The sequence below is a fragment of the Anoplopoma fimbria genome, chromosome 6, assembly GCF_027596085.1.
Source record: "Anoplopoma fimbria isolate UVic2021 breed Golden Eagle Sablefish chromosome 6, Afim_UVic_2022, whole genome shotgun sequence".
NCBI lineage: Eukaryota > Metazoa > Chordata > Actinopteri > Perciformes > Anoplopomatidae > Anoplopoma > Anoplopoma fimbria.
In genome coordinates this window covers 15,849,976-15,877,398 of record NC_072454.1, presented here as the reverse complement: position 1 = coordinate 15,877,398, position 27,423 = coordinate 15,849,976, and the positions used below count along the sequence as shown (strand labels likewise).

Sequence of the window (27,423 nt, the reverse complement as noted above, 5' to 3'; positions counted from 1 at the left end):
GGGCAAAAAAAAAGAAAGAATTTGAAACATTTTATCCTCAAAAGTTATTAATTTGCTAGATGAATGCATTCTTTTTAAGAGTTTAACATATATTCTCTTATCATCAGTAGCAAAAAACATTTTTTTTTACTATAAACTGGGTTTCATTGAGTTAACCTTATACTAAATAACCTTTTAGTGCAAATTATTTGGGACACAATATTAACATCAAACTATTCAGTAACATGTAAAGAACTGCATGACGTAAGGCAAAGATTGAGGCTGAGTTTAAAAGTAACAACTCATGAGCTGTCTGGTCAAGAGTTTTTTTTACCTGTGCTTTAAATACTATCCAACCATATCTGCAGAACTTCTTTTCGACTTTAATCCTGACATTAATGTCGAAGGATGGATTCTGGACTTTTTGATGGACCAGTCCAAATGTGTGAGATTGAACAGTGTCCTTTCTAACAAGCTTCACTCTTCCACTGGTTCAACTAAAGGATGTGTCCTGTCTGCCCTCCTTTATATTCTTTACACAATCAGCTGTCAAAGTAACAACCAGAACAGACGCATTATAAAGCCGATGAATCTGTTGTATCAAGCTTATTTCAGATGAAATGAAAAACCTACGACACAATATTGAAATTCAAATGTATTATTCTTTAGTTGTAAATATACCTCGCTCTAGGTTCTGAATGAGCTTTGAGTGCAAAAACCATAAACAGGACAACACAAGTGAGTTCAGTAAACTGCAACTTTAGTTTGTCTGTGAATAGCAAACCAAAGGCAACATTCACATTGAAATGACAAATAACAAACTGGGCCCTTAAACCCCTTAAGCAAAGAAAAAATGTCCTTTAGAGATGCTTGCTTTTGTGATCACCTTAAGTCATTGTGCATATCCGTCCCTATGCGGGATCAGATGGAGGTCTGATCTGTTGTCTGATGAGTCAATGTGCAATTGTATAAGTATATTGTATGTTTGAGCTGATACCAGTCCAGGAGACTGTCACGATCCTACCACAAAGCAGATAGTTCATCTGTCAGTTTCACTGGCAGTGTAGATCCGGCTTCCTGGAAATCAAGCTGGGAAGCTCGCTATCTACTGGAGTCGTTGGATCTTCCTCACTCAATAAAAGACCCGACCTGCAATTACAAACAGGCTAATATTTTCTGAACTGCTTGATATTTCATCAATGTTTATCTTATGTTTGACATTATCATACTTATTACATCCTTAAAGTCAGCGCTGACTGAATGGAAATACACAACATATTGAAAATAAGAGTAATAATAATAGTTACTGTCTAGTCCAAATATAAAACAATTTTCAAATTATATTAAAATGTAAGTTGTTCGAACAAAATACACTTAGCATATATCGACACAGATATCAGACAGAAAAATATAAATCAGCTTAGCCAATATTTGAGGAAGCAGTTAAACATATCTTACACATTAAACCTACAAACCTTACTCTCTCAGAAACATTGTTTCACCAGTTCAGTTAACAAAATAATTTTGACCCATACTCTCATAGCAGTAACAGTAAAACATGAGAACTCCACATTAGAAGAAATCCAAGTTGTTTTCTCTATTAGTCGCATGGTGCATATTTCTGAGAAACTTACACTTTTAAAATGCTAGAATGGCTTTACGTGGACATAACTTTGTTGCCATCCCAATGAAACAAACAAAACAAAACTGTGCACTTACCTAAGCTTGCGAAGTGCAGTGGCTTCTATTATTATATACTATATTCTACTTAATTCTCTCAACTGCAGTGTCTAAAAAAAAATGTATAAAAGCTTTTTTTTTCAGTTGGGTTACAAAAGCCATAAACAAAAAAAATCCAGGACCTTGTTAAAATAAAGGATTAGTTCGTTTCATAATAATGTATTCAACTTCCCAACCCCCCCCCCCAAAAAAAAAAAAAAAATCACACACCGTACTGCATTTTTTCCCCATCATATCTGTCGCAGAGCCGGCAGTAAGCCTGCTCGGTGCCCAGACGGGACCACAGCCACAGGGGCTCGGGGAAGGACAGCCGGGCACACCTGCCTCGGGACAGAGGGGTGGTGGTGGTGGTGGTGGTGGTGGTGGTGGGAGGTGGGAGGTGATGCTGATGCTGTAGGGGGGCCTGATGGATGTGTGACGTTGTCGAATTGCAGCAATTGCTCAAACTGTACGTGAGGAGAGACCAGCCCAGGACGCACTGAATACAGCAGATTTGAGGAGGGGAAGGGCAAGTGGAGGAAGGGGGTGGGGGGATACGACAGAGGTAGAAGAAAAAAAAAAAAAAAAAAAAAAAAAAAATCATCAAGAGGGGAGCTGGATGGATGCAAGGGGACAGAGAGCAGGAGACCGGCTCTAGGAACATCAAGGGTCCCATCAAGTGGTCTGGTGTCTGCACCAAATCAGCTTCAGGGATGTAGTCGAAGCGGTTTAGAGCTCAGCCCATCCGAGCTCATCACCATGAAGAAACACTCCGCAAGGGTCGCCCCGCTGTCCGCCTGCAACAGTCCGGTGCTCACCCTCACCAAAGTGGAAGGTAGGGAGAGTTCATATCATTTAGACCATCCGCAAAACACCCGTAAACCGGGGGCTGATAGGCAGCCTGCTCTGTATTTTTCACTGACTACTCTAAATTTAGAAGCATCTTTTCTGTGCATTTGACGGAGAGAGGATTTCTGCTGAAATATGTCTCTCAAGGCTTACCCTGTCTAATTTAAGAAATGGGTCAACTTTATACAATCTCACCGCCAGCGAGATGAAATATCACGGGAATCAATCAAGCGCGCAACTTACCGTTACATTTATGATGCAACAGCTATGCAAACAATTTAACATCGGATAGAATCCTAATCAATTATCTGCATACAAGTCATCACATTTTTTAATTTATGATTTTCTTTCATCTTTGGATTTTGCTGAAAATACACAAAATGAAGCCTGAAATAGACCTGCATCTTCCGATTTACGCATCGATTTTTTTCTTTTTTGGGGGTGGTGGTGGGGGGGGGGTGATGAACACTGTGCTAAATTTACTGGTCCATAGGGAGGATCTTAAGTTGTTATTGCAGCAGGGATTCCCCCTCAGACTCTCCACCCTCCACCCATCACTGGCTGCAAGAGTCACGAAATACCAGAACATCACGTCAGAGCAGATGGGACATGAACCACCAGTAAACATGTTAATGGTCCTTGTACACTGGTATGCAGTCTGCTTTTAGTGCCTTCATTATCCGTCTTACAACAGGGATTTCCTGCCTTGTCTGAGAGTCCCTCTGATCTGCAGGAGCACCTTTACAACATTTCCCGCTGACATCATTAGTGGACAACTCCTCTCTGACTCCTTGTGTGTGTGTGTGTGTGTGTGTGTGTGTGTGTGTGTGTGTGTGTGTGTGTGTGTGTGTGTGTGTGTTGCTGCATCACCTGTCCTGACATCTTAAACACCTATAGTGTAATTTCATAACATAATGTGCTCCTCAGCCTTGTGCTTGTGCAAGGGAGCGGTGTTATGCATTCTTTAATCCACCCCTCAGCACAGAGGACGAGTGAATGTCTCAGTGTTTGGCATAAGCACAGAGTCAACACTCAATTGGCTGCCGATTTCACAGCATTCTAGCGCTTTGCAACAGTAATGATCCAAACCTCAGGCAGCTTAGGGAAAAATAAGGATTAAAGTGAATTAATAAATGATTTGTGTATAAAAACTTTCATTATTTGCGTGCACTTGTCTCTATAACTTTCATTATTTTGTAAATGTCATTGTGCAAGAAAGTAGTCCTAAAAGGTTATGTTGACTTGCAAATAAATTGACAGTTTGATCAGCTAAATGTTATGCTGCAGGTAGATGGACTTTGTGCAATGCAGTAAAGTAGTGCTTGAATAAACACTGTTGGCAACCATTCAACTTGTGACACCACAGCAAGAATAGGTTATTTGCCAAAATGTCTGCTTTTGAAAAAAAGGTGTTTTCAAGTCATATTTAATACAAAAGCCAATCATGAAGACAATAACATAAATACTTCTACTCTGCTGCAGTAGTTTTGGGAGTCAAACAAAACTTACACAGAGCTTGCTAACTCAGACGTGTCAGTGAAGCTTAACTCTACCTCCTATTCTTTGGGAGTTCACAACAGTTTTAATAATGTGAATTATATGAAAATACTTCATTATTCATAATTTATGACTCGACCAGCTGCTAGAATGTGAATGAGGAATTTCTTCCGCAGTTTCGTATGGACACTGCAGAAAGGGAATTACTGAACCATATGCTGTAGCTATTTAAACTGTGTTATATTCACTCACTATAAGGCATTCTGGATAACCTCAGAATAATCTCTGCTGCTGGGTAACCAACGGTTTTAAGCTTATTAGTGCACGTCAGCTCAAAACATTTTATTTTCAGAATAGCTGCGATGGCGGGCTGTTATTTGACAAGCTTCATATCAAGAATTACCAAGAGCTATGCTGTGGATAGAGAAAGACTTTGGTTATGTGTGTGTTGTGGTTGATACAGTATTTGTAAATCGTTGAAGGGAGTCAAAGCTGTAGGTTTATGATGTGAATGTACGGCTCCCCGTTTCAGCAGCTGCTTTGAAGGAGGAGGGAATCGCAGGGGGCCATAGCGGATCAACACACATCTTTTCAGACACTCCGCTGCTTATGTAACCCTGGCTCCAAAACCTCTGTTCCCATCACTAATAACCTGCGCCCAACTGTCAGAGAGTTACTTTTTTTCACTGTAGGATCTTCAGTGGTCTCTCTTTTTTCTTCTCTTTTTGTGTCCAGTTAACATCCACAGTGGCGAAGCTTATTAGTGTGGCGATGTTTTTTAACAACGAGTTTGAGGAAAGGTTGTGACACAGTCAGCCTCAAAACCAGATTCAGACGTCTAATCTGGTTGTATTGTATTGTAATGTATATTTTTTTGCTTCTTGTGTAACATCTCTTCTGTAACTATCAAGTCGGATACACTAATGCTTTGAGCTTTGAGGGAAAGGTGGATCCGCCACCAATCAATTTTGACATCAGACTTAGTGGTAGAATCTTGAGGGGAGTAACACAACAATCTATCATCAGGCAGTACATCCCACAATCATCCTACCTTCCCTTAGTGCTTTTGTCCATGACCAAAGTCCATCTACTGCTATCTCCTACAGCCACAGGTTTGATTTACAGTCTTCATCTGCAGTATGTGCCTCTTCTTATATGTGCTCTTGTTATAAATCCACCCAACCAACAGCCCATGGTTGATCATTATTGCCTTATTTTTAAATATGTTTCTAGTGACTTTGGGGAATGTCTGTGGTGTGTCGTCATTAGAAGTCGGGTTAAAAGTTCATAAAAATCCCTTTAATCTCTGGGATTTCATTACACGCCTGGAAACAGAACAGGCATCTTTGGAAAGTGGCCATACACCCCTGAGGAAGGTGGTCATATTTTACCAGCTGCTATTATGAGCAAGCTTTCTACAGGGCCCAATGCACCTTGACCACACATCGATCGATTGATAGCAAATTATGACTGTTCACACACAGAAGTAGAGGCTTAAATGAACAGATAATGAACTAATTTAACATCATAATGGATCTTCAGTATTTCCCAGTGAGATCGATTATCACATTATTGTGGACAGTCAAGCAGTTTGTTTTATTCTGTGTGCTCAAAGATTTTAAAGATGGTTGGAGAAATGTAGCAATGTTAAATATTAGCTCCCTTGCTTTGTGTGGCTATTGCTTGAAGTGATGGATGTAAAGTCAGTCGATTTGTCATGTCTGCAATGCTTTTTGTGCACAGTGCATGATTTATAGTCATCTTAATAAAATATGTGCATTTAGTAAAATAGCAGCAGTGTTTACCACTGAGCAAGGGAGCTTAACACTTTATGACATGTATGATTTTGTCAATCTGGGGTGAAGAGCACAAAATCAAAAATAACACACAAATGATATGACATGTTTCCTTCGAGCGTACTCAGAAAGGACATAAATAGAATCTTGCAACTCCAACTCGTTTGAATGCGTCCTATTTGTATGTAAATCTACATTCAGTCCTGTTTAATAGCAAAACCCCCAGTATGGAGATAAAACAAAGGTCAAACATACGCACAGATGTGTTAAACCTACATCAGTGGTGTTAATAAGATCCCCAGAAGCAGCTATACATTTTGGAGATTTCTTGTTGAAGCGCCTTAAAATGTGACGTCTCACTTTAATCCTTTGGATGTAATTGGAGTTGACTTTGAGGGTAGTCAGAGGAGTAATGCTTTTAAAATAATTTTTTAAAGCAAGTGAAACAGGGCTTTCTTGCTTGATAAGTGTGCAATGAATACACTGTGACAGGGCTTTAATTTTATTGTGAGGCCAAGCTTTTGTTCCGGTTTATGTAATGCAGAGTGTGTTTTCAGAGAAAACCACCAGTTTCATTGTAATGCATGAGATTTCGCTGAGTAGATGGATTGATGTTAAGTGCTAAATTAATTCATTGTATAAGTTCATTTGAGGTTTGCTGCCACGACTTCCTTGCTGCATATATCTCATTTGTATTTCATATAAGAAATTGCCTTCTGTAACAGTGAGGTAATGTTTCATCTTTGAGCAAAATCCTCTGGCAAAATGTGTAAAGAGGAAGCTCTAAACTCTAATCCTAAATTGAGGGAGTTGATCCGAAAGCCTTTTCAGGATGCAGGACGGCAGCCTATCCTCTCTAAATGTCTTATGCAGCCAGTAGATGGTACAGTTGTGGTAGACCTATAAGGCTAATTATTACAAAGCTGAAATAACAAAATATTTCCACCATCCCAACAGCAGTTGTTGTAAATTGTGACCAATCCAGGAGTCTGCAAAAATGCATTCTGGGTTCTTCCTTCATCTGTTAAAATGACTTAGTTGGCAGTTCACTCCAGCGAAATCTTTTTCGACAAACTCTTTCTCCTGACGCCATTACCAAAGCGTATGACTCAACTGTAAGGGTCATTTTACAGCAGCGATGTAATGGGAAGATTTAAATGTATCTGAAAATGGTGAAGTTCAAGGTCAGTATTACGTAAGTTAATGTGTTATCAGTGGGCTCGGGGTGCAGGGAGGTAGTAAAACTGCTGTTTGTGCAGACACTCAGAGTGAACACCTGCTGTGGTTTGCCTTTCCATTAATGCAACAGGGAAGCAGTTGCCAATCTTTTAAATATTGATTTGTCACGGAAAGTGCTGGGACTCTTGCCAGTCTGTTAAACTGCCGGTACATCACACTATAGTCACTATTGTAACGTACTGCAAGGTAGAGGAGGGAAGCTTCAGGACTGTGGGATACAGCAGTGTAGCCACTGCCAAATGTGGATAGTTGCTATTCCTCTGCTGTAACACACAGTGCATGGACACACACAAACACATGCTGGCCTGCTTGCACCAGTGTTTTGTTGTGTCACTAGCCAACTAGGCATCGGAGGGCTGCAGCATTGACCTGTATCGCGAGCATCTGTTGAACCAGCTGGGCAGGTCAGGGCAGTGACAAACAACAAGTTTGCAACTCGGCAAAGGAAGTTGCTCTGTCCTCTGAGGTTGAAGGAGAAATCGGTCGGGAATTAAAGAGAGTGGGATCGGTAACAGTCGTCCCGCCCTTGTCTGCCCTCCTGGGCCTTTGTCCCCTCAGCCCATGTGGTCCCACATATCAGCTGGTTGATGCAGCAGGGTGTGTTTCGCCTGACTCTCTGTTGTGTTATTGAGCGAGACAGGCTTGTCAGATGAGCCTGCTCTGGTGAGTTGAAAGGCCTCTGACTGTCAGCTTGGCCTGACCAAGCTGTCACAGCCAAATGTCACAGACTCCCACTGTCAGACTTAGAGATTACAAAGACAGTAACTGCTGCCTGTCTGTCTTCTGCCTGTCTGTCTGACCTGCCATGATAAAACTACCATCCTTTTATTATGTGACATATGAAGTTTATAGCCTGTTTAAATATCCTTACTTTTTAAACAGTAAGGCTCAGACTTTGACATGTCAGAAATGACAAACCGCATTGGTCAACATGGGATTGAAGGATTTACTGATGGAATGATTGATGTTGTGTGACAGCCAAAGATGAACGGGCATCTTGCATTTATATCCTACATTTGTGCAAAGAAGCACTTTTAAATCTAGATTATTACAGCTAAAGGTAAACTTAAAGTCGATGTAATGTAAAGCATGGTATAAAGTTTGATTATGAGCATGACAGAGCAAGCAAGTTGCACCAGTCAATTCATATTCATCACCAACCAGAGACCCAAGAGACAGTAAGACAAGGAGATGAGTTCCTCTGAAGTGTGTATCGGTGATTGATCTGTTTACCCCCTTGAATCACTGAGGCAGAGCGCTGCAGTGCATTGTTACTCCCACGGAGGTGTCGCTAGACAGACAAACAGACAAACCTCTCTTACTTCGGTGTCTCAAACTTGAGGTCCCACAGAAGCACTCCCGACAGTTGTATGGCCGTGGCGAACCAACACACGTCTGATGCTATCGTCCCTGCTGCCTGCTCGGATCTCTGCTCTTGTTCTGCGAGCGGCAGGGCGGGAGAGAGAGTGTTGGACAGCGTAAGCGGTGGCCCATTCAGGGAGCTAAAGAGGGACATAGCTGGACTTTCTAGGCCTGTCATGGCCTGGCTTTGTGAAGTGCGAGAGCAGGCAGTCAGGCACGACTCTTCTAGCACGTTTGGGATTTGCAGCTATCAGCAGGAGAGATCTGCACTGCAGAGTCTGCAGGGGGAGGGAGGAGAGCGTGAGTGGGAATGAGGCTGGTCAGGAATCAGGGAGGCATGGAAGCATGTGCTGAGTTGGGAGAAAATCTGGAAAACTGGCCAGATAAATCTCAACACCAATTGGCGTGCTTCAACCCTACTGAAAGTAGAACGTATATTAAATACACTGGTGTTCATTGTACTAAAACACTAGAGGCAGACAAATAAGCAAATAAGATAAAGATGGACTTACTCTGCCTATAGTGGTAAATGGACTGATTTGTCAACAGATTTACACAGAACAAGTGGCGTTCCCTCCTAAAATGTTAACTAAGGAAAACGTATTGTACACTTTACTGTGATAAAGAACCAGCAGTGTTTCTTTTAACACATCTTTGCTTGAGACCACCTTTACCTGTGCACATTCAATTCTATTGTGTTAGTATGCTGAGTGATTGGGATGGAAGCATTTGAGGAGAAGACATCTATACAGCTGTCAGAGTGGATCCAAAGCTGGACCTACAAACATGCCAAATGCTTTCTTCCGGTCTCCAGGGATTTTTGCAAATGCCTGTTAGGTTCAGTTAAGCTCATTTGGACATAGAACTAGTTGAATGAGTGGAGATATTTTTATCTGGTGTTGAATTGAGCTTTTTAGCTAATACAGTAATCTTCAATTATACCTAATCTTAATCTGTTTTAGTATGAAGTAGGCTGAGATTAAATGTTAGATATAATAAAACGAATACACTTAATCAAACCAAAGGCTGCGTGTGACCTTGACAGTTGACATTTGATTACAAACCGATAAGGTTAAGAGCTTTCAGTTAATCATTTACAGTTAAAGGAGACTCTTTCTGGGCTTTTCAATCACGGTAATAATGGCTTCAAATGTCATTAGCGGAGGAGCCTTTCTATCTCAATCGGCCACCCTACTAACCCAGCTCCCTCACGCTGATGAGTTCAGCAATGCTCCATATTTCACATCACCGGCTTTCAAGGTTGATACAGTATCATTAGTCATCATCAGGCTCAAGAAAGATGTGCATTACCATCAAGTCATTGGTTAACAAATGAATATATATTGATGCCACAGCATTAAATCATACAAGCTTTAATTAATAATTTATGCAACTGTGTTTCCTTTAAAAAAAATGATAATGTATTATCTTCGGATTATTATGGTAACCACTTATTTGAAGTGTGACAGGACGCTTAATGTAGTCATGAAACTTTACTTAGTGTGTTTACATGAGCCAGAGCTGGAAATGCTTGGCTGGTTTCCAGTGCCACTCTGGGGGCTGATTGGCTTGGCCCATCACTGCATTTGGAAGATTAAACTGTGCCGCAGTACGGAGCAGCGGCCAGGGCCACGGGATGTGGGATGGAGGCCCAGGAAGGACAAAAACTGGATGGCGTAAACAAGAGATGACCTTCAGAACAAGACAAAGAGGCTGTGAGCTCAGAATAGAGAAACTTAATTCTCACCCACGTGCCCAAGACTTTGACGGACATCCACGTGGGTCTCGGTCTTTTTTTTGGTACTTGCTGATTCAACAGACAATGATCTTGAATCATCTTTCATAAGAGCTGTCAATTGCTTTGTTCTCAGGGGCAGGAGTCAGTGTTCAGGATATCCAAATAATGCAGCACAATTTCACCTTAATTGCATCATCGTTTTACAGCAGAAGAACAGAAATAAGAATATTTTGTGCATTCAGCAGAGAGCCGGGGAAGCCGGGGCATTAGCATGGGAGGCGATAGTCATCGGAGATGATAATCTGTGACCACCTGGCAAGGTCAGAAGCAGCTCTTCCAGGAAGAATGAGTCGTCTCATTGGGCGTGATGGATGCCCTTGTATACAGCTCTTTTGTAAAATATGTAGGAGGCTGCTTATATAAGAGAATAAGTGTCCCTTTGATGATCAAATTAACATAAAAGCAGATAGTTACACCAGTGGTTGGTATTTCCTAAACTAACACAGGACAACTAAAATAAGATGAGTTCAGTGTCCTGTTCATACCGTTCAATAACATATTTCACAGTGCAACCCGAACTTAAGTTAGATTTATGTTATCATTTTGAAGAGTGTTCTGTATTCAAGCCAGCAGTGTACAGTGATGATGAATCGGCAAAAGGCTTCCAGCGGCACATCATTTCCTCTGGAAGCACCATTAGGGGGATCCCTCAGTTTTAACTTGTTGGAAGGCTGGAGGCTACAGAAGGTGCATGCTGCATATTATACAGCCGTTATGAAACAGAGCTGATATGAGGTTATTTTATTGTTCTCAATTCCCTGATTGAAAAGTTGTGGTCTTGCAGTTTTGTTCTCTGAGGTGAAAGTATAGCTTTAAGCTCTATTGTGGCTCAAATACAAATACAATTATTTCTAAGGCACTACTGATGTTACTTTTAGTCTGCTGGTTGCTGGTAGCAGATTTAATAAATAATAATTAATTAATATGTAACGATTATTAATAAATCAATTATGATTTATAAACCCATAAATTAGTATAAAAGAATGACCACCCTTCAGCGTCAACTTCTAGAGTCAAAGTGCAGTGAAGACGAAAAGAGAAAAAGTGTCTTCTGTCGTCTTCTTGTTTATCTTCTTGAGAAAGGGGGATGCACTCTTTGGCGGGAACAGCACCACTCGCATGTTAACAACTGTCTTGATTTTTTTTGATCTAACCTTATTTTACACAATTAATACTAGTTACAGATGTAGTCTATTTAATTTTTCCATAATTGACCACTAGGCTGCAGAAATGAACCAAACAATTTATATAGATCACTGAATAAAAACCTGATCAATTAAATTCATAATTAATTAAACAATTAAACACCATAGATAGACATTGTTATCATGACACAGACAGACCTATGTAGATAAACATGTGTATCTTCAAATCAGTGTTCTGTGCGAGAGACAAGACAAAGGGTGAGGGAATTGTTTCTCCTCTTGGACAAACAGGATGGTGGGCTCAGCTTTGCTTAAGATAAAAGTTGCAGGCAGAACAATCAACATCCAGATAATATGGCAGGGAACTAAAATAATTGTAAACAGCATTGGCTATCATGAACTTAACTATACATCATTTTTATAAACTTAAATGTTTACACTGTTCGAGATTTGGTAAACTTCAAGCTTGGAAAATTAATGTAAAAAGGCACACTATAGTGAGTCAGTAATGTAAGATGAGTTGAGTCTACCATGTAATGTAACATGGTTGACTCAACCTTAGCTCAACCTTAGCGGTCTGCTCTGAGTATGTCCAGGCACATGGTAAATTGAGAGTTCACCCATTAAGTGATCTAAAGGTTCCTGAGAACACTCTCTTGATGAAGTTTATTAGTTTAGATTGTGTCATTGACATTTCAGTTTTATCATCCTTTCATGGATGTTAGCTACAGTCTTGGTGAAGATATGTTAAGGTGTCGTCTATACACAATGTCATTTAAGAGATAATGGGAGGCTGAGTGAATGACAATCTGCTGTATGAATGAAAATGATGTCTGTTGTTATGTTGCGTTTGACCTTCTTAGCTTTAATGCCTTGGCACAGGATTATACAGTTATAACTGAATTGTTTGGAGGAGACAATAAACACAGTATCCATAAGTAAGTTCAATGACTCAAGGTAAAAAAAACAAAAAGACCTTTGTAAGTGATTCAGCTTTGACGCACAGAGTGGGTGTGAGTGGGACAGAAAACAGCATTTTCACTATCAACGCTTTGGCTCAATTCACACATTATTGAAGAATTATGGAGGCTATCAGGTTCTGACGGGAGTAATAGCAAAGTTAAGCAGTGCTGTGGGAGCCTTTGGGCGCTCAGGCACACACACAGACACACAAATTCAAACACAGACACACACAAACATGTCATTGTAACTCACGAGGGGGAGAAGAGGTCGCCTTGGATTGGATATCAGATCTGCCCTCTTTTGCCCTCTGTTTGGCTGCAGCCTGTCACACTTGATCACCACATTTTTAACTCAGATGTCTGATTGATTACCTTCAAGTTCAATTAAACTGTGAAAGAAGCTATTTTTAGCTGGAAAAATATGGCAAGACATGGGGGACCTGAAGTCATTCAGGCACAGAAAATAGTTTCCTATAGGCTCCTAGTACGGATTTACTGCAAGAGATAAACAAAGAATGAATATACTGTATGTACAATGCTAATGTATGTATAATGCTTAAGTTTATTTTCTAAGGAGCATCAGAACTTGTAGACATACAATAAGTACATAATATATTTTAGTTTTTAGTTTGAAAATGTGACTGAATCAGATTGGTTGATGTGGTAACTCTAAAGCAAAATTCCAAAATATATATCTGATCATAGAACAAACTGGCGCTATCAGTGTGTTCATCTGTCAATTTATCATTTATATGTTCATGTATAGGAGAAGACCGCATCAGGGAGAATGTGGTGGGCACCACAGACGCACAGTCGGCTGGCGGTGCGGCCGGAGTGGAGTCCGGCACCAACAAACGGAAGCTCCACTGCTGCATCAGAGTCACAACCATACAGGTGCGGAAGGCTCTGTGGGGGGTCGCCATGGTGATGTGTGTGTGCTCCTCCTGGGCTGGGTCCACCCAGCTGGCCAAGCTGACCTTTAAGCAGTTTGACGCCCCCTTCACCCTCACCTGGTTCGCCACCTCCTGGAACAGCCTCTTCTTCCCCCTCTACTACATCGGCCATCTGTGGAAGAGTCCAGAGAGACAGACGGCCAGGCAGAGATTCAGGTGAGAAGACTCTCCCTGCATGCAAGCGAGCTAGTAAACATTATAAACATATCACTTTTTAAACAGACGCATATAAAAAAAAAGATAAATACCTGTACAACCTACAAATTAAGGCAAAGAAAACAGCAGGGGATTTTAATTGGCTTCTCTGAGATGCTGTGGGAACATTTTCCTTTGAAGGTGTATTTCAAAAGTACAATTTCAAAATCAATCTTAATACTAATAAGAGGCCAGTTGAGAGAAGATGAAACTGTGGTTGTGTGCAGCATATGTTTGGGTTTTGTCAAAAAGCCTCCCTGCAGAGCTCCTGGACCAGTTTGATCAGTTGTTGTGGAGATTAATGAGGTGAACAAGGTGTAATTGTAGTCTAGGCATGACTTAATAAAAGCATGGATGATTTTTTCCAAAACTTTAAAGTAAGGGTCTGGTTTAGCAATGTTCCTTTGTCGGAAAATGCAAAACTGAACCAGCATTCAAATGCAACAGCAAAACTGATTGTTGGCGTCCTGAACAATATTGCGTTTTAGTCATGCTGACAATGCATCAATCAACCATTATTAGGGGGGAAAATAACACGCATTTCATTGCATTGGGGTCTACTTAACAGTGAATCTTATCCACACTAAAACACAGTACACTATTTAAAAAAAGTTTTGTTGCTAAAAGTGTGTTTTCCTTAATGTTAAGGCCTTACAAGCCAAATATACACAACACACAAATATTCTTCTGCAGTTACAGCAGAAATCACTAAGAGGAAATTATCAACTGTGTAAGTGAAGTCAACCACAGTAAAAAGGGAATTGTTTTCTATAAAACATTCACCGATGATGCACTGACTTTATCATACAATTTCAAATCGTAGAAAAGAAAGCAATTTTCCCATCAGCAACAGCCTCAGTAGACCAGAATGCAATGCATTTATTATATATCATTTTCTGGAAAGTTGATGACAAATAGTCTACCTAGCCTTGTTTATAGTGATAGAGCTGAAATGCTAAGGACACTTTCTGTGGAGATTGTTGAAAATAAATCTTGTTGGGAAGGCTATGGTTCCAAACATGGGGTCAAGATCCTTAAAAAGGGTTGCAAGACATGCCAGCTGCTTAACAACATTTTTATAATTTGATGATCTCACTGAATGAGCGATGTTTACCCTCCATGTTTGGTGTCTGGTTATTTATGCATCACTCCCCTGTTCATATTTGATTTCCAACACAGCCCACCATTTGACTCATTTGGAATATCATGTTCCTGTGCCATCTTTAGTTATGCTGCTGCAGCAAATGAAAAGAAGAGTAATCCTAAGTGTGTTAGCAGTGCTTTCACACTGGAAACAGTCCATTCATCGTGATGTTCAGAAAAAAAGTGTTATCGCAGCAACCTGCTGTGTTACTTTGGCACAAAGAGACAAATAGGGCGGAAGTATTTGGAAGGTGTGGTGGGTGGGTGAGCCCGGGGGGATTGGCTGTGTATTTTCTGTGATGTAGCTCTTACTCTTGGAGGGCTTACACAAGGATCTGGGGCTCACGGTCCTCGGTTGGAGCTGATGTGCTCCGAATATCAAGCATCCTGTTTCCTTTCTGTTTATTCAAATTGGACCTGCTTGTAAATCTCAGACTATGCAGGAGAAATAGAGACCAAGAGTTAACTTTTGTAGAAGCTGTCCTGTCTCTTTACATAAAACAAAGACCAAAGTAAAGACTTTACATAGATAATATCTGGAGTCTCTCCTTGTAGTTAAGAGTGGAGAGGATTCTCCCTGTAAAAGGAAGATGCTCATTACACTTTATACAATATGAACTCAAGGTCCACTTACAAGCTTTTTTCCCCTATAATATTGCAGGCTTAGAGGGTGCTCAGTTGAGTTGCTAACTGAAAAGATGTGGGTTTTAACTCAGAAAACAGCTAATAAATTGACCCTGAGTTAGGACAATCAAAATACAATTGTTAAAAATCTTTTTCTTAAATATATTTCATGTCATCACCTATTGCCGATTTCAATTTGCTCAATACCAAAGAAACTTTTACAAATGAAGTCCACGCTCTTTCAAATGTCTTCCACCAGAGACCGACATGCTGTTCTGAAATATTTTGTTTGAAATGCATCACTTTTAAAGTGTATGATGACTTCATAATAATAATAATCAATCCTTTATTAGTCCCACAATGGGGAAATTACAATTCTCTGCATTTAACCCATCCCGGAGGAGCAGTGGGCTGCTAAGAAGCGCCCGGGGAGCAATTTGGGGTTAGGTGTCTTGCTCAAGGACACCTCGGCATGTTGACTGGAGAGGGGTTTGAACCACCAACCTTGTGGTTATGGGACGAGCGCTCCACCTCGTTTGCCACAGCCGCCCCTCATGAGCTGCTAGATGGTTTAAAATCAGCTTCCTCAACACCTTCCTCAGCACAGTTGTAGAGCTGGCAATCTGTCTAAAATCAATGCAGATTACGGGTACAGCAGAAACAAACCGCAAACTGTAAGTGGTTTGGATCTGAAGGTGGTATATTCAGTGTCTGTAAGGAAATGATGATAGACTTCAATGTGATTGTCACTGAATCAGTGTGTTTATAAATGGAGTTCGTAGTGCTGACTCAGCTCTCTGGAGTTGGTTCACAACAGTGCTGCTTTTCATTACCCAGCAAACCTGCAACCTGTCACTCTTCAGCTATTGCAGCTTCATCACTTTCACAGGGCCAGCAGCTTTCAGAGTAAACGGTGAAACTCAGGAGTACAGTCAAAATGCCAATATCTTGAAAATGCATTAATGTTTTATTATGACGGACGGACGGACGGAAGGGGGGGGCTAGGATGATGCATCTTAACATCAACAAAACAACAGAATCGACAGTATCGCTCTCAAGTATTTTGATACGGACACATAATGTGACGCTTTTGATTTGGTTCCTCTCTCATCTCGCGTGACTCATTGGCTGTCAGGCTAAAGCTTCAGACTGTCTACTTTTATTTAAGGGCATTCTCATCTTTATATATACTTGAAAACCTACAACTTCTTGCAAGTAGTTAAACACTCTTCTGGACAGGAATTAAGTCCAGACTTCGAATTGGAATTTAGAAACGATATCCACTGAAAAACATCCATAGTAAATGACTTGTTGAATCACTTCTTCAAGATAATTAATGGAAACAGCTCAGAAATATTTTACTTTAATGCCTTGTGGATGATTACTAATTTCTCTTGGTCCCACATGCACTGTTGTGCAATGTTGAGATTTAAAATGGGGATTACTTCCACACTCATCACTGATTAGAGTTTCAGGTCTCTCTAGTATCATTTGTTCAGACAGAGCTGTTTGTGTTCATAAATATTGATTAAAGTCCCAGACCGTAATAACATTTATCAACTCTTAAATTAGTTATACTCCATTGTTTTATATTCTGACACCGCTCTGCATCATGTCTCTTCACAGGGAGTGCTGTAGGTTTTTCGGGGACGACGGGCTCACACCCAAGGTGTTTTTCACCAAGGTAGCTCCCTTTGGCCTGCTGTGGATCCTCACCAACTACCTGTACCTGCAGGCCCTCAGGAAGATCAACACAACAGACGCGTCAGCGCTCTTCTGTTGTAACAAGGCCTTCGTCTTCCTGCTGTCCTGGATTGTACTTAGAGACCGCTTCATGGGGGTCAGGGTGAGTACATCTGCCTGTGTGTGTGAGAAAGAGTTTTTGGACAACGGTTTTTCACTTTCTGAGAGAATAAGTTCCCCGCTGCATCTTTGAATACGAGTCTGAGTCAAGCACAGGTCACCGAAAGGAGAGTGGATAGTAAAACAATGATTAACCCTCCAGGATACTCACTCACCTTGGGCAACTTCCACCTGTTATAAACAACATAAAAACAAACGAGTTAAAAGAAAGACATTTGCAAAATAGAATTGGTTCAATTTAATATAAAATAATAATGTGCACAATTCCCATGAATGACATGTTGCAACACTTGTGTCCATGCTTGTATAAGGTTACAAATGATCAATGTAGCTTTTGGTTCTTGAAAACTACAATATGGAATGACATTATCTTTTAATTGAATGTTTGATCTTGATCTTCATTTTATCTTGAACAGCACAGTCTCAAACTGACTAAATTCAGATAAGAATAGAGCTGCACTTTTGAGGCTGATTCCAATATCTAAAAATCATAAAAATCAGATTTATGTGTTGTTCCACCAAATAGGGCTTTTCCCCTCCCACATTGACTCAATTTGAACATGTTCAGAGCTCTTAAAAGGAAAAAGTATGTTTTTCACAAGAACCAGGCCAGGATAAGAGAAAAGTATATCTCCTTTCCTGTCCTGTAAATCACCTAGCCACCACTTTCATCTTGTGACCTCTTGGAGGGGCGAAGACCATCAACTCAAGGACAAACATGCTGAATATTTCTGTCCGTGGTTCTATTTCTTTTTGCATTATATCTGTGATAAGCAAATATTGTTCGATTGGTGACCAATTCTTTAGGCAAACGCTTGCTGTACGTTGGATAACACAAGCTAGCAAGATGACCTTCACTTGCCTTTGGGCTTCTTACTGTATCTCTTTGCTTTTAGTTAAGAGAAAGAAGTCCACTATTTCCTCTATTGGTCAAGTGTATGTTTAAATTTGTGTGTATGTACTATATTTCACTCATAATGACAAAAATAACACAAAGGAATGAAAATAATAGTGTTTTTAGTGTTGCTCTGACTGAATTTGCCACTGAACGTGTGAGCTGCTCACACTAGCACGGTCGAGTAAACAGCATGTTACCTGTGTGACAACATGATTTCCCTCCAGTGATCACTGTGTCATTCAAATGTGCCTCCTGGTGTGTGTCTGTTTGTCACCGATTTTATCCAGATGAAGAGAGAGAAACAGGGGAATGAGGGCTTTGGGATTCGAGGTATCTTGCCGCTCTCCTCCCACTGCACTCCTCCGATGCTTTCATATCTGCAGCCGTCCTGCACTCTGCAGAGCGGCTTTCCCCTTTTTTTTTTTCTTTCACACACTCACAACCGCCTCATCTCTCCCTTGTGCATGCCCAAACTCCCTAGCCCCATTATCTGCGATGAAAGGCCTCAGTAAGAGACAAATACTGTAATAATCATGCTTCTGTATCTTTCACACCCCCAGCTTCTCTCTCTCTCTCTCTTTTGCTTGGTGGCGGTGATTGCAGTGTTTGGATGTCTGCAGCAATGCAGGGGATCTTGGACGAGTTTGTCATGAAAGTGAAGGAGGGGAGAAAAAAGCTGGGGGATGCTAAATCTTCCTTGTTAAACGGGATGATATTGATTGTTTCAGGGATTTATGTTCATAATAAGATGGCTCAGTTTGGTGGCAAAGCCAGAATGGACCACACAGAAGTTCCTCAAATTAAATGAATAGCCCTTTGGCTGGGGTGTGACTTGCATTTGGATTTATCAGTTGTAAAGGGGAGTTCAGCCTAATCCACTTCACATAAGCTACTCAATGTGCGAGTGTCATTACGCTTTTCCTCCACTGACCCCCACATTGTGCTGAAACATCTAAAAAAACAAACATAACAGGGTCGCTGACCTTGTTAGCAAACAGTCTATCACAAGAAATACGTGCAGAAAGGTGTAGCTGTGACTGACAGACAGCCTGCAGTGCAGAAAGAGACATTTTGCTCAAGTTGCCCAAGGGCTATGGCCAAGCAAAAACACACAGCTCATTTATCTTCCTGACACCTCTTTAATGCAGAGCTAATCCACTCAGCTGGACTGCAGCGTGTCCCTTTCGCTATTCGTCAGCTGAACACACATGCACTCAAACATATAGCAAAGACAAATGTAAGGGGAATAAAAGATAGATGAAAGATTTTGGTTCGGAATTTTCAAGGCTGATTGAGAGCGGCTTGAAACAGATTGGCATTTTGAAGCTGTGATCGCAGGGAGTGGGAGTTGGTGTGAGAAGTGGTGGATCAAGGGGGCTGTTCGGTTTGTAAACATGATGGCAGTGTAACGAAAATCAATGTCAGACAATCAAGCCAACGTTGTAGAAGCAGCCTGTGTTATGTTGGAAGCACTTGTGCTGTGAATCTGAGAATAGGTTTCATTTGAGAATGTGTACAGTGGTGGAAGATGTACTCAGACCCTTTAATTTAAGTAAAAGTATGAATACTTCAATGTCAAAATGCTATATTATAAATTCAAATGATGCATCTTAAATCATGCTGAAGTGAAAGTACAAAAGTATTATCAGCTTAATTTACTGAAAGTTTTAAAAATAAAAGTACTGGTTTTGCAGAATGTCAGCCACTTTGAATTATTTAATATATGACATTTTCATATTACTTATTACCTCAAATAAAACTGAGATGTCATCAAATGATTTAACGGGAGAAGAAAGACAGAAAACTATTCATAGTGTATCTTTAGACAATGTCTTTTTGTAAGGGGCCATAAACAAAAAACTAACTTTGGAACTATAAATCTTTAACAATGTACTGTATTTTATTAGTTTGTAATATGTATATTATTTCTGTAAAATTTGAATCTGTAAAGTAACTAAATAAATAAATGTAGTAAAGTGAAAACTACAGTATTTCTCCCCAAAATGTAGTGGAGTTAAAGTATAAAGTTGCATACAATGGAAATACTCAAGTAAGGTATAAATACCTCAAAATTGTACACTTCTTAAGTAAATGTAGCTACTTAATGTAGTTATATTCCATCACTGAGTGTGTACATGTGCTTGCGTCTGCCTGTATATGAGAAAACGTAGAAACCAATTGAGTCTGCCGACTATAAAATAAAACCCACATATTAATTATAACATTAGAAGCATCGTCCTGTAATGCTTCTGCAGTGACAAACAATGTGCCATAAGAGCCTGCTGTGTCCCTACACAGCAGCAAAGGTTCGCACGTCTTTGCCACCACACTGCGAGCAGCGTGCAGTCCATCCGTCATTCGCTGACGTTCCTCCTTCTCTATCTCTCTCTCTCTACAGATAGTAGCTGCTATCTTGGCCATAGCAGGAATTGTAATGATGACCTATGCTGATGGATTCCACAGCCATTCAGTCATCGGCATTACTTTGGTCGTGGCCTCTGCTTCGATGTCAGCGCTCTACAAGGTATTTGTTTGCATCTGATCAATTGTAAAGTACATCACTAAGCCTGTGTCCTTCCATAAACCTCCCTTGTAGTGACACCTTCATCTGCAGTGGAACAATAAGTATAAAAATAGCTTCACATATGTATGAATAATTTTGTCTTATGTAAGAAATCCTGGACAAGCTCCCTTCTATTTATGTAACCAGGTGGCAGAAGACAGGAGGAGATTATGAAATGTAACACTGAGTTGACAGAAGCGTGTGATATGTGAGCGTTCGGTTGATGGCCTCGAGCTGCGATGTCCTGATCAAGGAGGTTACGGGACAGATAGCTATATTTTGACGGGGCTCTGGTCTCCTCTGCCCTGCTGTCTGTGCTGCCTAATGTGATAAACAGACAGCAGCGGCCCTGTGCCAGAGACATGGCAAATTCTTGGCAGATGCACCCCTCTGCAATATCCCTCTGCTCCTTAAGGGGGCAGATTTTGTGCATTCATGACTCTCCTCCCTATTTGTCCTCAGGTGCTCTTCAAGATGATCCTGGGCAGTGCCAAATTTGGAGAGGCTGCGCTCTTTCTGAGCATTGTTGGAAGCGCCAACTTTGTTTTCATCAGCTTTGTGCCGGTCATCCTGTATTTCACACATGTGGAGTACATCGACTCACTCGTGGACATCCCCTGGGGCTACCTGTGTGGGGTTGCAGGCCTGCTGTTTGGTACGAAAAGATGACATATGAGGCAGTTTTGTGCATAAAAGTGATACCGCAATGATTATGCAACCAAGGAATACAATTTTGAAGGTTTTGTGCTTCTTCCCACAGCTTTCAACGTCCTGGTGAACTTTGGCATTGCGATAACATACCCGACATTAATATCCCTCGGCATCGTCTTAAGTGTTCCTGTAAATGCCCGTAAGTCTCTTGGCTTTCCTCCCAGACCTAACTTTTTTAATCTGGCCAACATTAAATATTTGATGGCATTGAAATTCCCCCAAAAGTTATCATCTATATTTGATGAATAATATAATTAAATTTTTTTATTCTCATTGCATAATTTTCTGTGACAAACTTATTATTCCTTCCACTTTCTATATTGATTGTTTATATTAATCCTATTAATTCTCTTTTGTTAATTACAATATTTACAAATTCCTTCATATGCTCAAACTAATACATCCTGCTAATTTTTCAGTGGTGGACCTCTACACATGTGAAATAAACTTCAACACAGTGCGCCTCATTGCTGTGTTCATCATTTGCCTGGGTTTCCTCATGCTGCTGTTACCTGAGGACTGGGACCAGTGCATCATCCAGCTCAGCACAAAGCTGCGCAAGCGTGACGAGCCAGCAGAGGGCAGTGGAGAGGCAGGCGCCACCACAGGGCTCAACTGGAGAGGGAGAGCCAGGACCTCCATGTCAACATTTGCACATTGACTCCATAAAATATATATTCCCATGCATACACGTACCTAAAACACAGACAGACAAAGGGATGGAGACGTATTAACGCCTCTTAATGTCGATGTGGGGACATTTGACCTGTTTGGTGACCTGCCCTCTCTTTCACGAAGCTCCCTGAATGGAAAAAGTATCTCAGACTGCCCTCTGATCAGTAACATTTAGGTCAAAGGGGGAGAAGCAGGCGGTACCGACTGTGTATCATTCATTTGGTGTCAATTCCATTCAGAAGTTATCAGAGTTGGTGCATGGACATGGACAATATTAATTGTAACCCTTCTTACCCAAAAGATTATCAGGTATAACTGATTGAATCATGTATTAATTTTGCTGTACCTCTTAATCATTCCATGGATTCCCTACATCCTTGCACCTGGGAAGACTTGCCAACCTGCCTGATATCTTTCAGTTCTGAGAAAAAAAAAAAAAAACTTTTCGGAGGCCGGCCTATCTCCATGTGGGCTTGCTGTCCTTAAACATGTACACATTTACACTACACACCTTTAAGATCCAAAGAAGAATGCCTAAAATGCTAAATGCCTGAAAACAAAAGGGAGGCCCATAGTGGCGTCCCTCAGGTGTAATGTTATCGACAAACACCTGCCTTTCGTGCAATGTACATAGCTGTGTATCACACTGTGGATGTCCTCAAGCTGTGGACCCAATAGGCTCATTTGGTGTGAAGGGACTTGTCTGAACACCTGAGGATCAATCTGAGATGAAGAAGCTTTCGAAACCCCTCTCTGTCTGTCCATCCTGAGAGGTCAGGTCCTTTTTGGCCACACTGATTGGACCCCTGCGGTTATGTGCTTTCCTCGGGCTGAACACCCGCTCTGTCGATGCTGACACCCATTGCTCAGGCTCACAGTTAAGTCACGAGAGATCTAAAACCAGTATCTCTATAGCAGAAGATTTCAATGCATGAGATTGCCACGATTTGTTTGTTAAAAAGTGTGAGCGTTTCCACTCCATCAATAAAGTCACTTGCCTCACATTGTCTACTGCTGAGACACCGGCAGCAAACAGTTTATTAACCAAGCAATATAGGTAATACATGTATTAACAGGACATGTATTGTCATTCATATATTATAAAATGTGTTTTTAACTGTCTGTAAGCTGTCACAACTACTAACTGGCCCATATTTACAATTAATGCATCAGGTATATCAATCTTTGGATGAACTAAAAGCACTAACAGCTTACAATAAGACATGAAAACTTGGAACTACCCCTTTAATAACTTTGAACATCAACCATAGCTATCACTGAGCATCCCTTTGAATTCTTGTCACGTTAAACTTTCTAGACTTATATGGATACGAACTTATCTGCGGCAATCATCACCTACATTTCCTTGATCCTGGTGAAAACATAACAGACAGATGTCCCACTGTGGCTTGAGAAGAGGTGTGCTAACACATGAGAATAACTCCAATTTGTCCGCCTCTGCTCTTTGTCAAAACCTTTGATCGTATCGGTTTCCATCAAACACATTTCTAAGGCAAGTTAACAACTGAGATGAACCTGAGATGGACTGAGGCACACACCCTGTAAAGCTACTAATGGTTACTCTGCCTTGTTGTGAATGTATGAACATCACTCGACCACACATGCTCGTTAGTGCCATCCGTTTTTTACAGTGCCACCACAGACTGCTGCAGAGACACTCTTTAATACTATCCTTCTTGTACTCATCTGACTGAGTTTTTTTGGAACAAACTCTTGACTCATCTTACAGGACTCTTTTATATTTTTTTGCATTTGGTCGCTGACCTCGAGAGGACAGTGAGAGACATCTGCAGGACGAGCATGCCCATACTGTATGAGCAGATACAGCTGAAGTCCACTTCACTGCCTTTTCTTTGTTTTGCAATAGAAAACATTAGCACTGTTTCCCCATTGTCATGATCTATGACAATAAATTATAATATTGTATTCCTCTGGAATTATTGCTAGACATAAATGTAAACCTTTGTAAGGAATGATGATTTTTACACTGCGATGCAACATATGATTATCACATTTGAGGAGGAAATACTTAGAGTGTGAATAAATGATGGGTTTATTAGATCAACTGTTGGGTGTCTTCAAGTGTAATCACATGTACTATATAAAAGATTTCTTTTCAATACACTTCCTTGTCCAGGTTTGTTTTCTCCTCAGGGTTACTGGTACTGTGTGCTTCAGTGTGATCACTGGAAATGGCCACAGGAAACATGACAAGTTGAAAAAATGTAGTGATCTACACTAGACCTGAAATTGTAATTTGGTCAATCGTTCAATATGAAATTAATCTGCAGATCATTTAAAATATATATGTTAATAAATTAAATATTTACTTGAATATTTGAGGATTTTGGAAGAATAGGACGACAACACAAGACATTTGAACATGTCTTATATGTTACAGCTGAAATGATAGAATAATATATTAGTTGATCAAAATAAATATAATTGGCAACTATTTTTATAATTTATTAATCTTTAAGTCTTTTTTTAAGCCAAAATGCCCCCAAAAATCACAGATCCTATCTTCTCAAAAGTGAATATTTGCTGATCTTCGATGAACTTTTCTGAACCAAATGATTGATCAATTAGCTGAGAAAATAATCAACGGAATAATCAATAATAAAAAAATGATTTGTTCCTGCAAAAGCATCTGCAGATATGAGACTAACAAACATCATGCTCTACTCTGACTGTTATCTGTCCATAGAAGAAAGTGGCCTGACGCTCCTTGGTCAGAGCAGAGAAAGGTAATCTGCTGCCATCTTGTGGCTTAGAGGGGACCTGCAGGCAGTCCACCCTGGTAGAGTGATGTTTGAATTCAGTGCTAACTGTAAAAATGGAGGAGGAATACTTGGAGTCATCACAAGTTGAACCCTCAGAGCTGAAAGGTGGACAAGGATGGGTGCTGGTCAGAGTGCAGGGGTCGCTGCTCCTTCCGTCATCTCCTCCTGATCTGACCTCCTCTTCCCTGCCCACCACGCTCCCCAGGCGTGCTCTTATTTTCTGCCTCAGACACTGAAGAGCGCCCTGGAAACGTTTGCTGAGCAGAGCGTACAGCAGTGGATTGATGTCAGAGTTCAGCAACACCAGCCAGTATGAAAAGGTAATAGCAGAGGGTGGGACGAGGCTGGATTGGCCTGAGATTGCAGTTTCTGTGGCCTGAACCAGAGCCACGCCTATGTAAGGTGTCCAGCAGAGGAAGAAGGCTGCGATGACCAGAAAGAGACGCAACACTCCATGGTGGTTAGGGGAGTTCTGCAGCGGTGGCTGGGAGGCACTCTGAGCCAGGAATGAGAACAAACGTCTGGATGAAGAGTTATTCTGCTCTGTGGTAGATTCAGGGAGAGGAGGGCTGATAAAGTCCCCCTCTTCTCTACTGACCTCAGACACAAACTGCCCACTAACATGATAAATCAGTCTCGAGGGGCTGCTGTGCAGGCTGTGAGAGGAATCACCAGAGGCGAAGGCGGAGCTTGGATTGCTGCTGCGCTGGACAGCGTCCTCCAACGTGTGAATCCTCCTGGCATGGCTGCGGGCCACCTTGACAATGTTCACGTAGCAGAAGAGGATGACCACTGCCGGGATGAGGTAAGACAGGGCGGCCATGAAAGCTGTGTAGCTGGGACTGCTGGCCCAGTTCACTGCACAGCTGAACATGGGAACCACATAGCTGACGGAGCTCCAGCCCAGCAGGGGAGGACAACTGGTCACCAACGCCTGCAGCCAGATCCATAGGACCACAGCAAAAGTTCTCCACAGGGTGCAGCGGGAGTTGTAGCGCAGGCAGCCCATGATGGAGTGGTAGCGGTCGAGGGCAATAGCTGCTAATGTCAGTACGGAGGCTGTACAGTACACAGAGGAGGTGTAACCCACGTACAAACAGAGGTCCTGTAAGACAGGGGAGAGACAGAATCTCATCACATGCACACACTCACTGGACCAAAGGAAAACAGGTGTTATGAGGTCAGCTTAAGGTCATGTCAGACGCTAATTCTGCAATGTACATGACTGTAAAGCATATTTATAGTACTGGAAAGAGGTGACGTACAGTAAAATCCACCCATCCACGGTTCATGATGGACAAAGCAACAAAAGGCATCACTCCGACGCCAACCAGGAGGTCACTGATGGCCAGGTTCATGATCAGCACCGACGTCACAGAGTGGAAAGTCTTGGTTGCAGCCACAATAACAATGACAAGGATATTACCTAGACGGAAATACACACACACACACACACACACACAATGACACAGAGGTCAGACTAGTTAGAGTCTAGACCACACAACCATCCTTTCTGTCTGTAACCAAGCAAAATAACAGTTTACACACAGTAGTTAACCTGTGATTTAATAACTGAATTCAGAAAAGTTTGGAAAGTCTGAATTTGATCTAAATAGCTGCAAAAAAAACAAGCATAAAAATTAACTATTTTTTATATGTTGATATTGTACAGTACAGCACTGCAGAATGCTGAACCCGTAAAGTATAGTTATTTCTAAGTATTTAAGAACTATAATTAGAAGGTCAGTTTTTCAAAGCAGATAATTAGGGATTCATTTGTTAGGCATTGACATATGATATGTCTGCCACCACCTTGTCAATTCCACTCACATCTATTGTGTGAGATTAAAGCATTGAAATAGACATTTTAAAAATGCAACGGTTGGCGTCAGTTTGGCCGTTTCAAATGTCATAAAGTGAATAATAAGAGGCCGTGAGCTTCTGACCTTTTTAATTGTTCATAAAGCCTGCAGTCAAATTGTAAACTTTCAAATAAACCATGTAGTTCCAAATGTCAAATAGATACAAATTACAACATTTCACTAATGAATTTCGCTCCGTAAACTCTGCAGTTCATTTTGATGACCTTAAAAAAAATAAACTTCAAATGTCATGCTGGAGGATAAACACCAGCCAAAGAGATTTTTCATAAGCTGGCAATCCAAAAACCGTATTAATGAATTATGAATTATATTTACAGCATAAGTAAATGGTGTATTAACGACTAATGAAGCCATTAGTTACAAATACTTTATTTAGGGTGCCATGGAGCTCCCCACAAACTGCAAAAATACAAATAGTTAATGTCAAATAACAGGGAATTAAATAAAGAAGTAGGTCACTGTTCGTGTTTGATATCAGTGAACAAAGAACAAATAAATATAATGTAAAATGTATGTTTTTCTGTACCCGTAGGCCTAGGCTTCTGTAAGTTTATTGTTAAAATAAATTTAAAAAAGTGAACATTTGAAGTGTTTACCTGTCACAGCGCCCAAACACATCAGCACCATGAGGATCTCCAGGACCAGCCGGGTCTGCCCGGACACTCCGAGCCCCTCGCCCTCCGGCCGGCTCGCGTTGGCCGCCGCTGCAGCAGCCTGCAGGGACAGCGACCAGGAGCCGTCCAGGTCGTCCATGTCCCACCCAAA

The 27,423-nt window shown here is 41.0% G+C and overlaps 2 protein-coding genes across 3 annotated transcripts in view; one reads left to right on the top strand and one right to left on the bottom strand.

Annotated features, from left to right (window-relative positions):
* slc35f3b (solute carrier family 35 member F3b) overlaps positions 1-21,957 on the top strand; it is a 44,129-nt gene extending 22,172 nt beyond the window's left edge. Inside the window, exons 1-7 of one of the 2 annotated variants that reach the window (XM_054600579.1) lie at positions 2,458-2,533; positions 13,113-13,455; positions 16,888-17,107; positions 20,421-20,546; positions 21,048-21,240; positions 21,346-21,435; positions 21,716-21,957. In XM_054600579.1, coding sequence (XP_054456554.1) covers positions 2,458-2,533; positions 13,113-13,455; positions 16,888-17,107; positions 20,421-20,546; positions 21,048-21,240; positions 21,346-21,435; positions 21,716-21,957 — 1,290 coding nt within the window. Of the gene's footprint in view, positions 1-2,457; positions 2,534-13,112; positions 13,456-16,887; positions 17,108-20,420; positions 20,547-21,047; positions 21,241-21,345; positions 21,436-21,715 lie in introns of those variants that run through there. The other variant, XM_054600577.1, reaches the window with a different exon arrangement.
* Positions 21,958-24,656: 2,699 nt separating this feature from the next.
* On the bottom strand, positions 24,657-27,411 carry LOC129092745 (G-protein coupled receptor 161). Its single transcript, XM_054600760.1, has 3 exons — positions 27,255-27,411; positions 26,041-26,201; positions 24,657-25,880 (listed from the first exon to the last, which is right to left on the bottom strand). The coding sequence occupies exons 1-3, from the start codon at positions 27,409-27,411 to the stop codon at positions 24,657-24,659; spliced, it is 1,542 nt and encodes a 513-aa protein (XP_054456735.1).
* Positions 27,412-27,423: the final 12 nt, after the last annotated feature.

Coding starts and splice junctions, on each gene's coding strand:
- LOC129092745 (XM_054600760.1), bottom strand. CDS start 27,411: ATGGACGACCTGGACGGCTCCTGGTCGCTGTCCCTGCAGGCTGCTGCA. Junction 26,202..27,254: donor GTGTTTGGGCGCTGTGACAG/GTAAACACTTCA, acceptor ATTTCCGTCTAG/GTAATATCCTTGTCATTGTT. Junction 25,881..26,040: donor GTGGATGGGTGGATTTTACT/GTACGTCACCTC, acceptor CCTGTCTTACAG/GACCTCTGTTTGTACGTGGG.